The sequence below is a fragment of the Bombina bombina genome, chromosome 11, assembly GCF_027579735.1.
Source record: "Bombina bombina isolate aBomBom1 chromosome 11, aBomBom1.pri, whole genome shotgun sequence".
NCBI lineage: Eukaryota > Metazoa > Chordata > Amphibia > Anura > Bombinatoridae > Bombina > Bombina bombina.
The window spans coordinates 18,722,599-18,736,238 of NC_069509.1; the positions used below are offsets into that span (position 1 = coordinate 18,722,599).

Below are 13,640 nucleotides of genomic sequence, written 5' to 3' on the forward strand. Positions count from 1 at the left end.
AGAGAGGGGGGAGAGAGAGAGCAAAAGAGAGGGGAGAGAGAGAGAGCAAAAGAGAGGTGGGAGAGAGAGAGAGAGAGAGAGAGAGAGAGAGAGAGAGAGAGAGAGAGAGAGAGTAAAAGAGAGGGGGGAGGGAGAGAGTAAAAGAGAGGGGAGAGAGAGAGAGCAAAAGAGAGGGGAGAAAGAGAGAGCAAAAGTGAGGGGGAAAGAGAGAGCAAAAGAGAGAGGGGGTAGAGAGAGAGCAAGGGGTGGGACCGCTTGTACTGCAAAAAATGTCCTGTGTACAGGGGCTTTAGGGCTAGTATAAACACATAAATACATATGTACACATATATAGACATAAATATAAGTACATTAGAGCCCTTTGCAGTCAAGCATACGAAAACATGTAAGATTATATTTATGTAATACTCATATTTAGTAAAGTGTTATACAATGGGCTCTATTTAACAAGCTCCGTATGGAGCTTGATGGCCCCTGTTTCTGGCGAGTCTTCAGACTCGGCAGAAACAGCAGTGGTCACAAAGGCCGCTGCTCCATAACCTGTCCGCCTGCTCTGAGCAGGCGGACACACATCGCCGGAAATCAACCCGATCGAGTATGATCGGGTTGATTGACACCCCCCTGCTGGCAGCCGATTGGCCGCGAGTCTGCAGGCGGCGGTGTTGCACCAGCAGCTCTTGTGAGCTGCTGGTGCAATGCTGAATACGGCGAGCGTATTGCTTGCCGTATTGAGCAAGGTCTGGCGGACCTGATCCTCGGTGCCTATGTATTTACTGCAAATATCTCAACTTTTCAATGTTTTGCACCTAGCAGAATATCTTCTATCTATTTATACAGAGATATTCCAATACATATACCTCTATATATATATTATAACTAGTATTTATATAGCACCTTTCTCCCAGTGGGACTCAAAGCGCTTTCTCTTAGAATTAACCAAATCGGCAGCTTAATAGTAATAGCTATTATTATTACCCAATTTAATAGCACTCATTTTATCGACCTCGGAAGGATGAAGGGCTGAGTCAGCCCTGCCGGGATTTGAACCTGTGACCTTGGATCTTTTAAACAGGCTTTTTTGTAGTCAGGGAATTTTACCATCTGAGCTACCTCATATATATATAAATATGTATATATATAAATATATCTATCTATCTCAAAGTATAGATATATATTATACCAAAATACCATCAGACATATATAGAAATATGCATTTATAAATAAATAGACCATATTCTGCTAGAAGAACATTGGAATGTGAGAAATGTATATTTTTATATTGAGTTTGCACGTGAGTAGGGTGTTAGTTCTTTTCCACTTTTTTGCTCCATTGTCTTCTAAGGAATAGGTTAATGCTGGTGACATCCTAAGTTCAGCTTTTTGCACGCATCAGGTATGCCCTTCTGCGAACACATTTTACTATTAACTTTTAATACGTTCGCTACCCGACGCATGCAAAAAGCTTATTCTAGCAGAGTGAGCATGCAAACAGGAGTGTTAAATCCTGCTCCACTTGTAATCTGGCCTATACATATATATATATATATTACAGCTTTTATATATCTCATTTTTTGATTGGAATATATATTTCTGTGGTGCATTCTGTATTAGTTTATATTACTCATAAACTATCATAATTTCTAGGTATTCCTCTAAATGATAAATTATTGCATTATTTTTTTCTACTTCAGTAGTTCCTACTTTTCAGGTCACTGCCCCTTTAGTTCTATAAATTCCCCATCAGCACCCCCCCTAATATAATCTATAGAAATATTTTTCCGACCAGGGCCCCCATTTATTAAAGTCAGGACGGACAAGATGCAGCTCTGATAATTATAATGTGCTGCCTTTATTTAACATTGCACAAGCAATTGCTTGTGAATCTGCACTCTCTGCTCGCACGCAGCCAATCAAGTGAGATCAGGGCTTATTACCTGTACATGATCACCTGTACATAATAATCTGCACATGATCACCTGTATATGATTACCTGTACATAATTACCTGCACATGATCACCTGTATATAATAATATAATAATCTTTACATGATCACCTGTATATGATTATCTGTACATAATTACCTGCACATGATCACCCATACATAATAATCTGTACATGATCACCTGTATATAATCACCTGTACATAATTACCTGACCATCATCACCCATACATAATAATCTGTACATGATCATCTGTATATGATCACCTGTATAGGATCACTTGTATATGATTACCTGTACATAATTACCTGTACATGATCACCTGTATATAATAATCTTTACATCCTCACCTGTATATGATCACCTGTACATAATTACCTGCACATGACCACCCATACATAATAATCTGTATATGCTCACCTGTACATAATTACCTGTACATAATAATCTGTAAATGATCACCTGTATATAATTACCTGTACATAATAATCTGTAAATTATCACCTATACATAATTACCTGTACATAATTACCTGCACATGATTACCTGTATGTAGTAATCTATACATGCTCACCTGTATATGATCACCAGTACATAATTACCTGCACATGCCCACCCATACATAATAATCTGTATATGCTCACCTGTACATAATTACCTGTACATAATAATCTGTAAATGATCACTTGTACATAATAATCTGTACATAGTCACCTTTACAGTATGTGATCACCTGTACATAATTACCTGTACATAATAATTTGTAAATGATCACTTGTACATAATAATCTGTACATAATAATCTGTACATAGTTACCTGTACAATATATGATCACCTGTACATAATTACCTGTACATAATAATCTGTACATACTGTAGTCAACTGTACAGTATATGATCACCTGTACATAATTACCTGTACATAATAATCTGTACATATTCACCTGTACAGTAAATGATCACCTGTACATAATTAGCCCTTAACAAAAAAAAAAAATTACTGGCTCAGCAAGTAATATTACTAACAAGATTGTGATCTTGACAATCTGTATTTCTGTCTTTTTTCAACCTCATCTTCTATGTTACTATTTGAAGATTAGAAAAGGGGGGATTCTGGTAGATACGGGTTGGCTCTGTGCATGAAGGGCAATAGCTGATATATATATTTAATTACAGGTAGCCCTCAGTTTACACCAGGGTTAGGTTCCAGAAGGAATGGTTGTAAATCGAAACCGTTGTAATTTGAAACCCAGTTTATAATGTAAGTCAATGGGAAGTGAGGGAGTTAGGTTCCAGGCCCCTCTCAAAAGTGACATAAGTAACACCTAATACATTATTTTTAAAGCTTTGAAATGAAGACTTTAAACGGTAAACAGCATTATAAACCTAAAAATATACTGTAGATTGTATCATCATCAAACTAAGTTTAATAAACAAAAACATTTGCTAAACCAGACCTAATAAAATTATCACACAAACACAGACTGTATCATCATCATCAATCTAAGTTTAATGAACAAAAACAAAATAATCACACAACAGACTGTATCATCATCAAACTAAGTTTAATGTAGAAAAACATTTTTTTACTTGCATTTTTCTGCAGCTAAGGGAAGTGGCTGCTAGATCTTGTTCCTTTAAAAACGGCTCCATTGCTCAGGTCTGGTTATACACTGATTAGCCTGCCTGTGTTTAATCACACAACAGACTGTATAATCATCAAACTAAGTTTAATGAACAAAAACGTTTTTTACTTGCCTTTTTCTGAAAACAGTTCTCTGCATTGAGTCTGCAGCTAAGGGAAGTGGCTGCTAGATCTTGTTCCTCTGAAAGCTGATCCATTGATCATGTCTGTCTTGCTTTTCTTTGCATGTGTTTGCTGCAACACAAGCGGACAGCTCCACCTACTGGCTATTTTAATGTATGCATGTGCTAATGCTTTCAATAGCAGTCAATGCTTTTCAATAGCAAAAAAAAGGGCGTTATTCTGAAACGGCGCAAATTGAACCATCGTAAACCGAGGGCCACCTGTATACTTATATTAATATCATAAAGAACAGAGATAAAAGAAGGACACAGAAAGGCACAAAACAACCTTATGAGATACTAATTCTCTTAATTACATTTATTGGTTTTTATTTGTATTTACATTTAATGAAAGACAATAACAATATACAGTTCTTATAACAAAAGAGAAGAGAGACAAGTGATATGATAGAATAACTCTAATAAATGAGGGCAATGCAGAAATAGCACAGTCACGCTGCTGTCAGTGAGACATGTGCTCCTACATGTAGTAGGGAAAAGGAAGGCGCCAATAGGGTAATAACGCTAATACCCAGATAAAAATATAGAAATGGAAGGGACCAATACTCACAAACAGAACGGCACTATGGCGTGCCTAACAAAGCAGACCGGGACCTCAACGTCGCCCGGAAGACAGACAAAGGCAGCAGCTAATCCTCGAGCCGGACCGGGTTCCGTAAGGCCAATCAGGATCTCAGAATAGTGACACACCTTCCTCCTTGTGTGCCGGGGATCTGTACACCAGCGGAAGAAAAGGCGAGTGGCAGTAGACAGTGTTAAAGCTCCGGTTTGCTAACACTTGCACAGTCCACAGATGGAAAGAGGGGAGAACAAACTCCAGCAGGGTAAAGTTAAAACAATTTTATTTAAAAAGTTTTAAAATCAAAGCAACGCGTTTCTCGGCTACACAGAGCCATTTCATCAGGCTGTTACCACCATTTAATACTAGTTAACACCTTGATGATACTGCTCTCTTTCTCTCGTCTTCTTCTCTCTTCTTCTTCTTGTCTTCTTCTCTCTTCTTCTTCCCGTTGTCTCTGAAGCTGCCTGGCTCGTTCCCGCTCTCTTTCCAATTCCATCTCCTTCTGTCGCTTTTCTTCATTCACTTCTGTATCATGAGCAAAACCCAACACAAATTTCTTACGTTCAGCTCTTTCCAATTTGCAATTCCTCTCACTTCGCATGTGATATGTCACATCCTTCAGAACCTCTTCGAGGAATGTCAGGACTTCATTGATTCTGTCTGGAGTTTTTCCATTGTCAGATGGAGTAAAGTTTTCAAGTTTGAATATGTTATCCACTCCTATGTCGTTAAACTTGTCTTCAACCTCCTTCACATTCCCTTGATTTTTAAAAGTGAGAACCACAATAGGAACAAGTCCTAGAATAGAAATGAAAAAAAAAATTTTCAGTCCCAAAAGACAGGTGAATATTATAAAAGGCAAAGTTTATTGTAACATATTTAACATGTAAGACAGTACACCCTAGATATCAAGTGCAGACTTTAAAGAGCAGCCTACCTATTTTGTGCTTGTGGTGGCTCTTAGTCAGGGCTTAGCAATGCTAAATACATTACTTTCTTTTATACATGCTAATGTTAAAGGGACAGTCTACTCCAGAATTGTTATTATTTCAAAAGATAGCTAATCCCTTTATTACCCATTCCCCTGTTTTTCATAACCAACACTGTTGTATTAATACACTTTTTACCTCTGTGATTACCTTGTATCTAAGCCTCTGCAGACTTCCCCCTTATCTCAGTTCTTTTGACAGACTGGCATTTTAACCAATCAGTGCTGACTCATAAATAACTTCACGGGAGTGAGCACAATGTTACCTATATGTCACACATGAACTAGCAGTATCTAGCTGTGAAAAACTGTCAAATGTATTCAGATAAGAGGAGGCCTTCCAGGGCTTAGAAATGAGCATATGAGCCTACCTAGGTTTAGCTTTCAACCAACAGAACAAAACAAATTTGATGATAAAAGTAAATTGGAAAGGTGTTTAAAATTGTTGCCCTATCTGAATCATGAAAGTTTAATTTTGACTAGATTGTCCCTTTAACCATGTGTATACCCACATCTGTGAATGGCTAGCTCGCAATGGGACAAGCAATATTAAGCTCTATCTCACAGCTTGCAATTTATTCAAATCATTCATTTTCATATTGGCATACATGTGATAAAATTCTATACCAAACGATGCTATTTAAAAGGAGAGCAATATAAGCATACAAATAAAAACATACATGTGATAAAATTCTATACCAAACCATGCTATTTAAAAGAAGAACAATATAAGCGTACTATATACAAATAAAAACATACATGTGATAAAATTCTGTACCAAACGATGCTATTTAAAAGAAGAACAATATAAGCATACAAATAAAAACATACATGTGATAAAATTCTATACCAAACGATGCTATTTAAAAGGAGAGCAATATAAGCATACAAATAAAAACATACATGTGATAAAATTCTATACCAAACCATGCTATTTAAAAGAAGAACAATATAAGCGTACTATATACAAATAAAAACATACATGTGATAAAATTCTGTACCAAACGATGCTATTTAAAAGAAGAACAATATAAGCATACAAATAAAAACATACATGTGATAAAATTCTATACCAAACGATGCTATTTAAAAGGAGAGCAATATAAGCATACAAATAAAAACATACATGTGATAAAATTCTATACCAAACCATGCTATTTAAAAGAAGAACAATATAAGCGTACTATATACAAATAAAAACATACATGTGATAAAATTCTATACCAAACGATGCTATTTAAAAGAAGAACAATATAAGCATACAAATAAAAACATACATGTGATAAAATTCTATACCAAACGGTGCTATTTAAAAGAGAACAATATAAGCGTACTATATACAAATAAAAACATACATGTGATAAAATTCTATACCAAACCATGCTATTTAAGAAGAGAGCAATATAAGCGTTACTATATACAAATAAAAACATACATGTGATAAAATTCTATACCAAACCATGCTATTTAAAAGGAGAACAATATAAGCATACAAATAAAAACATACATGTGATAAAATTCTATACCAACGGTGCTATTTAAAAGAAGAAACCCAAATATAAGCGTACTATATACAAATAAAAACATACATGTGATAAATTCTATACCAAACCATGCTATTTAAAAGGAGAACAATATACGCGTACTATATACAAATAAAAACATTACATGTGATAAAATTCTATACCAAACGGTGCTATTTAAAAGGAGAACAATATAAGCGTACCCTATATACAAATAAAAACACACATGTGATAAAATTCTATACCAAACCATGCTATTTAAAAGGAGAACAATATAAGCATACTATAGGCAAATAAAAACATACATGTGATAAAATTCTATACCCAACCATGCTATTTAAAAGGAGAACAAGATAGCGTACTATATACAAATAAAAAACCACCCCATGTGATAAAATTCTATACCAACCCAAGCTATTTAAAGGAGAACAATATACGCGTACTATATACAAGTAAAAACATACATGTGATAAAATTCTATACCAAACCATGCTGTTTAAAAGGAGAAACAATATAAGCGTACTATATACAAGTAAAAACATACATGCTAATGCACTTTTTATGCTTGGATTCATCTGAACAAAAGGGACACTTAAGTCGAAATTAAACTTATGATTCAGATAGAGCAGCAACTTTAAGCGACTTTCAATTTACTTCCATTACATTTTTTTTATAGAAACAGGTTGAACAATGGCACTATAAGGCTTTCCCCCACTATAATCTATATCCTAAGTGTATTTAGACATTTTATACACTTCTGTATGAAAGTATTGTGGGTGGGTTGGTGCTATGCATAAAATGGAATTCAAAACTCGAATTGTGGTAGTATAGACCACTACCACGGGACAGTATGCATCTCCAGCACTCTAGCCCAGACTATGGGGTGTTGCTTTTTATGAGGAATATTAAATATAACTCTTTATTCAATTTATTTAAAAACTGTACACACAAAACACATAACACACAAATTAAAATTCTCAAAGTAAGTTCTGTTTAAGTTTATTGATAGTGACCACAAATATTATATGGATGCCTGATTTAAATTATCTCTATGTGTCACTAGGATTATAGCAACTTGTAATAATATATCTCCTATGCTAAAATGATAGTCTTTGGAAAGCTGTTGTATAATTGTGTAAGTGCCCAGTAGCAGTGGTATTCACCAGTTATTACATACTGAGGTCACAATGGAAATAACAACTTGATATAATCGTTTGATTCTGTGTGAATACAGGTATATCTGTATCAAACGTGTCTGGATGATAATAGCGTCAGCCACCAAAGTTATGACTGTCTCATCTGTATCAGTATACAGTTAATCTGAGAGCACTGCTCATAAGGTACTGCTCACTCGTTTAATAGCTACGATTATGTAGCAAAATTACTCAATGGTTATAGTACCAGTGGTTGAGTTAAACTCAGGTATTGTATAATTAAGGTACCATATATGATGTGTTATATGTTAGTACTGTGTAGAGGTGACTGGTATACTATACTCTAGATGTTTTGTGATCACCAGTGTATCTAGGTTATTGTACAATCTCACACCTGTTTGATCATAAAGATGTTTGTGTTATTATAGGTGTAGGATATTGGGACCCTCTATTGATGTTGGTAAAGTGACCTTGTGTAGCCTCTCACCCCTATAATGTGTAACCGGCTGTATTAGATAACTATAGGCGCTCTAGTTGGCTGCTATATTTCTAGGTTAATATTTTCAAGGATGTGTGACCAGCTGGATTAGTTAACTATAGTCACTTCTTGTGAGCCGCTGTATTTCTAGGTTGATATATCCCACTAGAATAGAATCACAATAGAAGTGGCAAATATATATAATCGCTTTTTTCTGTGTGAGTATAGGTATGACAGTGTCAGACGTATCTAGATGATAATGTGGTCAATCACAAAGGATTATAACTATCATATGCCTTACTAATATATAGTTAATCTGAGAACAATACTCTTGTGGTACTGTGAGCCGTTTCGTGTAATAGAAACCTATTATTAGCAAAATTTCTCAAAGGTTATAGTATCAGTGGGCTAAGTTAAGACTCAGTTTATAGGTGATTAACATTTTTTTTATATTTACACTTTTTGAGTCATCAGCTCCTACTGAGCATGTGCAAGAATTCACAGAATACACGTGTGCTGTAAATAGCTATGGAACCCGCCCCCTTCTTTTTCTCAAAAATCATAACAACATTTATTAATGACTTTTATTTCTAGAACAGATATAATTGTTAGTAACATATGATTCTGCCAGTTTGCAGGAAAATTGGGCTTAAATTTTAAATAATAATAATAATAAAACCAATTATTTGCGTAATGTTAGCTGCCCCCCCCTCAATACCCCTCCTCCCTCCCCCTCCCAAGATCCTTTCCCCAACTCCTTATTTCTCTTTCCTAAGATATGGTGAGTCCACAGAATCATCAATTACTAGTGGGAATATCACTCCTGGCCAGCAGGAGGAGTGCAAAGAGCCACTACAGCAAAGTTGCTATATTATGTCACTTCCCTTACCCAGAATCCCAAGTCATTCTCTTTGCCTGCGGTGCAGGTGGAGGTGAAGTTTTGGTGTCGATCTACAATCAAGATTTTTTTATTTGAAAAGCAGAGAAGGTTTGCTCTAATCTTTCTAAAGGGTCTATCTAGGCCCCCTTAGCCCATGTCAGTCTCTTCAGTAGGGGCAGTGGTGGCTTTTGAGCAATTGGGAACTTGTGGGGTACAATCCTCACTGCTTTTCCAAAAATATGTTGCTGCCCTATTTAGCCTGAGTAAATTTACTTAGGCCTAGATTTAGAGTTTGGCGGTAGCCGTGGAAAACCAGCGTTAGAGGCTCCTAACGCTGGTTTTAGGCTACCGCCCGGTATTTGGAGTCACTCAAAAAAGGGTCTAACGCTCACTTTTTCAGCCGCGACTTTTTCCATACCGCAGATCCCCTTACGTAAATTACGTATCCTATCTTTCAATGGATCTTCCTAACTCCGGTATTTAGAGTCCTTGTCTGAAGTGAGCGTTAGAGCTCTAACGACAAAACTCCAGCCGCAGAAAAAAAGCAGAGTTAAGAGCTTTCTGGGCTAACGCCGGTCATAAAGCTTCTTAACTACTGTACCCTAAAGTACACTAACACCCATAAACTACCTATGTACCCCTAAACCGAGGTCCCCCCCCCACATCGCCGCCACTCGATTTAATTTTTTTTAACCCCTAATCTGCCGACCGCCACCCTACGTTATACTTATGTACCCCTAATCTCTGTGCCCCTAACCCGCCGACCCCTGTATTATATTTATTAACCCCTAACCTGCCCCCCACAACGTCGCCGCTAGTTACCTACAATAATTAACCCCTAATCTGCCGACCGCAAAGCGCCGCCACCTACATTATAGCTATGTACCCCTAATCTGCTGCCCCTAACACCGACGACCACCTATATTATATTTATTAACCCCTAATCTGCCCCCCACAACGTCGCCTCCACACTGCCTACACTGATTAACCCCCTAATCTACCGACCGGACCTGAGCGCTTACTATAATAAAGTTATTAACCCCTAATCCGCCTCACTAACCCTATAATAAATAGTAATTAACCCCTAATCTGCCTCCCTAACATCGCCGACACCTAACTTCAAACATTAACCCCTAATCTGCCGACCGGAGCTCACCGGCTACTATAATAAATGTATTAACCCCTAAAGCTAAGTCTAACCCTAACACTAACACCCCCCTAAGTTAAATATAATTTAAATCTAACAAAATTAATTAACTCTTATTAAATAAATTATTCCTATTTAAAGCTAAATACTTACCTGTAAAATAAATCCTAATATAGCTACAATATAAATTATAATTACATTGTAGCTATTTTAGGATTAATATTTATTTTAAAGGCAACTTTGTAATATTTTAACCAGGCTACAATAGCTATTAAACTAGTTAAGAACTATTAATAGTTACCTAGTTTAAATAACTTACAAATTACCTGTAAAATAAATCCTAACCTAAGTTCTATAAACCTAACACTACACTATCATTAAATTAATTAAATAAAATACCTACAATTACCTACAATTAAACCTAACATTACACTATCAATACATTAATTAAATACAACATCTACAAATAACTACAATAAAATAAACTATCTAAAGTACAAAAAATAAAAAAGAACTAAGTTACAAAAAATAAAAAATTATTTACAACATAAGAAAAAAATTACACAACAATTTTAAAACTAATTACACCTACTCTAAGCCCCCCTAATAAAATACACAAAGACCCCCAAAATAACAAAATGCCCTACCCTAGTCTAAATTACTACATTTCAAAGCTCTTTTACCTTACCAGCCCTGAACAGGGCCCTTTGCGGGGCATGCCCCAAGAATTTCAGCTCTTTTGCCTGTAAAAAAAAACATACAATACCCCCCCCAACGTTACAACACACCACCCACATACCCCTAAACTAACCCAAACCCCCCTTAAATAAACCTAACACTAAGCCCTGAAGATCTTCCTACCTTGTCTTCACCTCACCAGGTATCACCGATCCGTCCTGGCTCCAAAATCTTCATCAACCCAAGCGGGGGCTGGCGATCCATCATCCGGTGGCTGAAGCGGTCCAGAAGAGGCTCCAAGATCTTCATCCTATCCGGGAAGAAGAGGCGATCCGGACCGGCAACCATCTTGATCCAAGCGGCATCTTCTATCTTCATCCGATGACGACCGGCTCCATCCTGAAGACCTCCAGCGCGGATCCGTCCTCTTCTTCCGACGACTTCCCGACGAATGACGGTTCCTTTAAGGGACGTCATCCAAGATGGCATCCCTCGAATTCCGATTGGCTGATAGGATTCTATCAGCCAATCGGAATTAAGGTAGGAATATTCTGATTGGCTGATGGAATCAGCCAATCAAGTTCAATCCGATTGGCTGATCCAATCAGCCAATCAGATTGAGCTCACATTCTATTGGCTGTTCCGATCAGCCAATAGAATGCGAGCTCAATCTGATTGGCTGATCGAATCAGCCAATCGGATTGAACTTAATTCTGATTGGCTGATTCCATCAGCCAATCAGAATATTCCTACCTTAATTCCGATTGGCTGATAGAATACCTATCAGCCAATCGGAATTCGAGGGACGCCATCTTGGATGACGTCCCTTAAAGGAAACCGTCATTCGTCGGGAAGTCGTCGGGGCCGGATGGATGTTCCGCGTCGGAGGTCTTCCGGATGCTGCCGCTTCGCTCCGGATGGAAGACCATAGAAGATGCCGCCTGGATGAAGACTTCAATCGGATGGAAGACCTCTTCTGCCCCGCTTGGATGAAGACTTCGACCGGATCATGGACCTCTTCAGCCCCCCGCTTGGGCTTGGATCAGGACATCGGAGGAGCTCTTCAGGACGGATCGGTGAACCTGGATGGTGAAGACAAGGTAGGAAGATCTTCAGGGGCTTAGTGTTAGGTTTATTTAAGGGGGGTTTGGGTTAGATTAGGGGTATGTGGGTGGTGGGTTGTAATGTTGGGGGGGGGGGTATTGTATGTGTTTTTTTTACAGGCAAAGAGCTGAAATTCTTGGGGCATGCCCCGCAAAGGGCCCTGTTCAGGGCTGGTAAGGTAAAAGAGCTTTTAACTTTTTTAATTTAGAATAGGGTAGGGCATTTTTTATTTTGGGGGTATTTGTTATTTTATTAGGGGGCTTAGAGTAGGTGTAATTAGTTTAAAATTGTTGTAATATTTTTCTTATGTTTGTAAATATTTTTTATTTTTTGTAACTTAGTTCTTTTTTATTTTTGTACTTTAGTTAGTTTATTTCATTGTATTTATTTGTAGATATTGTATTTAATTAATGTATTGATAGTGTAGTGTTAGGTTTAATTGTAGGTAATTGTAGGTATTTTATTTAATTAATTTAATGATAGTATAGTGTTAGGTTTAATTGTACACTTAGGTTAGGATTTATTTTACAGGTAATTTTGTAATTATTTTAACTAGGTAACTATTTAATAGCTATTGTACCTGGTTAAAATAATTACAAAGTTGCCTGTAAAATAAATATTAATCCTAAAATAGCTACAATGTAATTATAATTTATATTGTAGCTATATTAGGATTTATTTTACAGGTAAGTATTTATCTTTAAATAGGAATAATTTATTTAATAAAAGTTAATTAATTTCGTTAGATTAAAATTATATTTAAGTTAGGGGGGGTGTTAGTGTTAGGTTAGATTTAGCTTTAGGGGTTAATACATTTATTAGAATAGCGGTGAGCTCCGGTCGCAGATTAGGGGTAATGTTTGAAGTTAGGTGTCGGCGATGTTAGGGAGGGCAGATTAGGGGTTAATACTATTTATTATAGGGTTAGTGAGGCGGATTAGGGGTTAATAACTTTATTATAGTAGCGCTCAGGTCGGTCGGCAGATTAGGGGTTAATCAGTGTAGGCAGGTGGAGGCGTCGTTGTGGGGGGCAGATTAGGGGTTAATAAATATAATTTAGGGGTCGGCGGTGTTAGGGGCAGCAGATTAGGGGTACACTAAGGATAATGTAAGTAGCGGCGGTTTACGGAGCGGCAGATTAGGGTTAATAATAATATGCAGGGGTCAGCGATAGCGTGGGCGGCAGATTAGGGGTTAATAAGTGTAAGGGTAGGGGTGTTTAGACTCGGGGGTACATGTTAGGGTGTTAGGTGCAGACGTAGGAAGTGTTTCCCCAGAGCAAAACAATGGGGGCTGCGTTAGGAGCTGAACGCGGCTTTTTTGCAGGTGTTAGGTTTTTTTTCAGCTCAAACAGCCC

General features: G+C 37.1%; 1 protein-coding gene across 1 annotated transcript in view; it reads right to left on the reverse strand.

Annotated features, from left to right (window-relative positions):
* Positions 1-4,038: 4,038 nt before the first annotated feature.
* The window catches only part of LOC128642175 (uncharacterized), a 33,519-nt gene continuing 23,917 nt past the window's right edge, over positions 4,039-13,640 (reverse strand). The window contains exon 4 of the mRNA XM_053694855.1: positions 4,039-5,129. Coding sequence (XP_053550830.1) covers positions 4,678-5,129 — 452 coding nt within the window. The 3' untranslated portion in view covers positions 4,039-4,677. The remainder of the gene's footprint in view (positions 5,130-13,640) is intronic.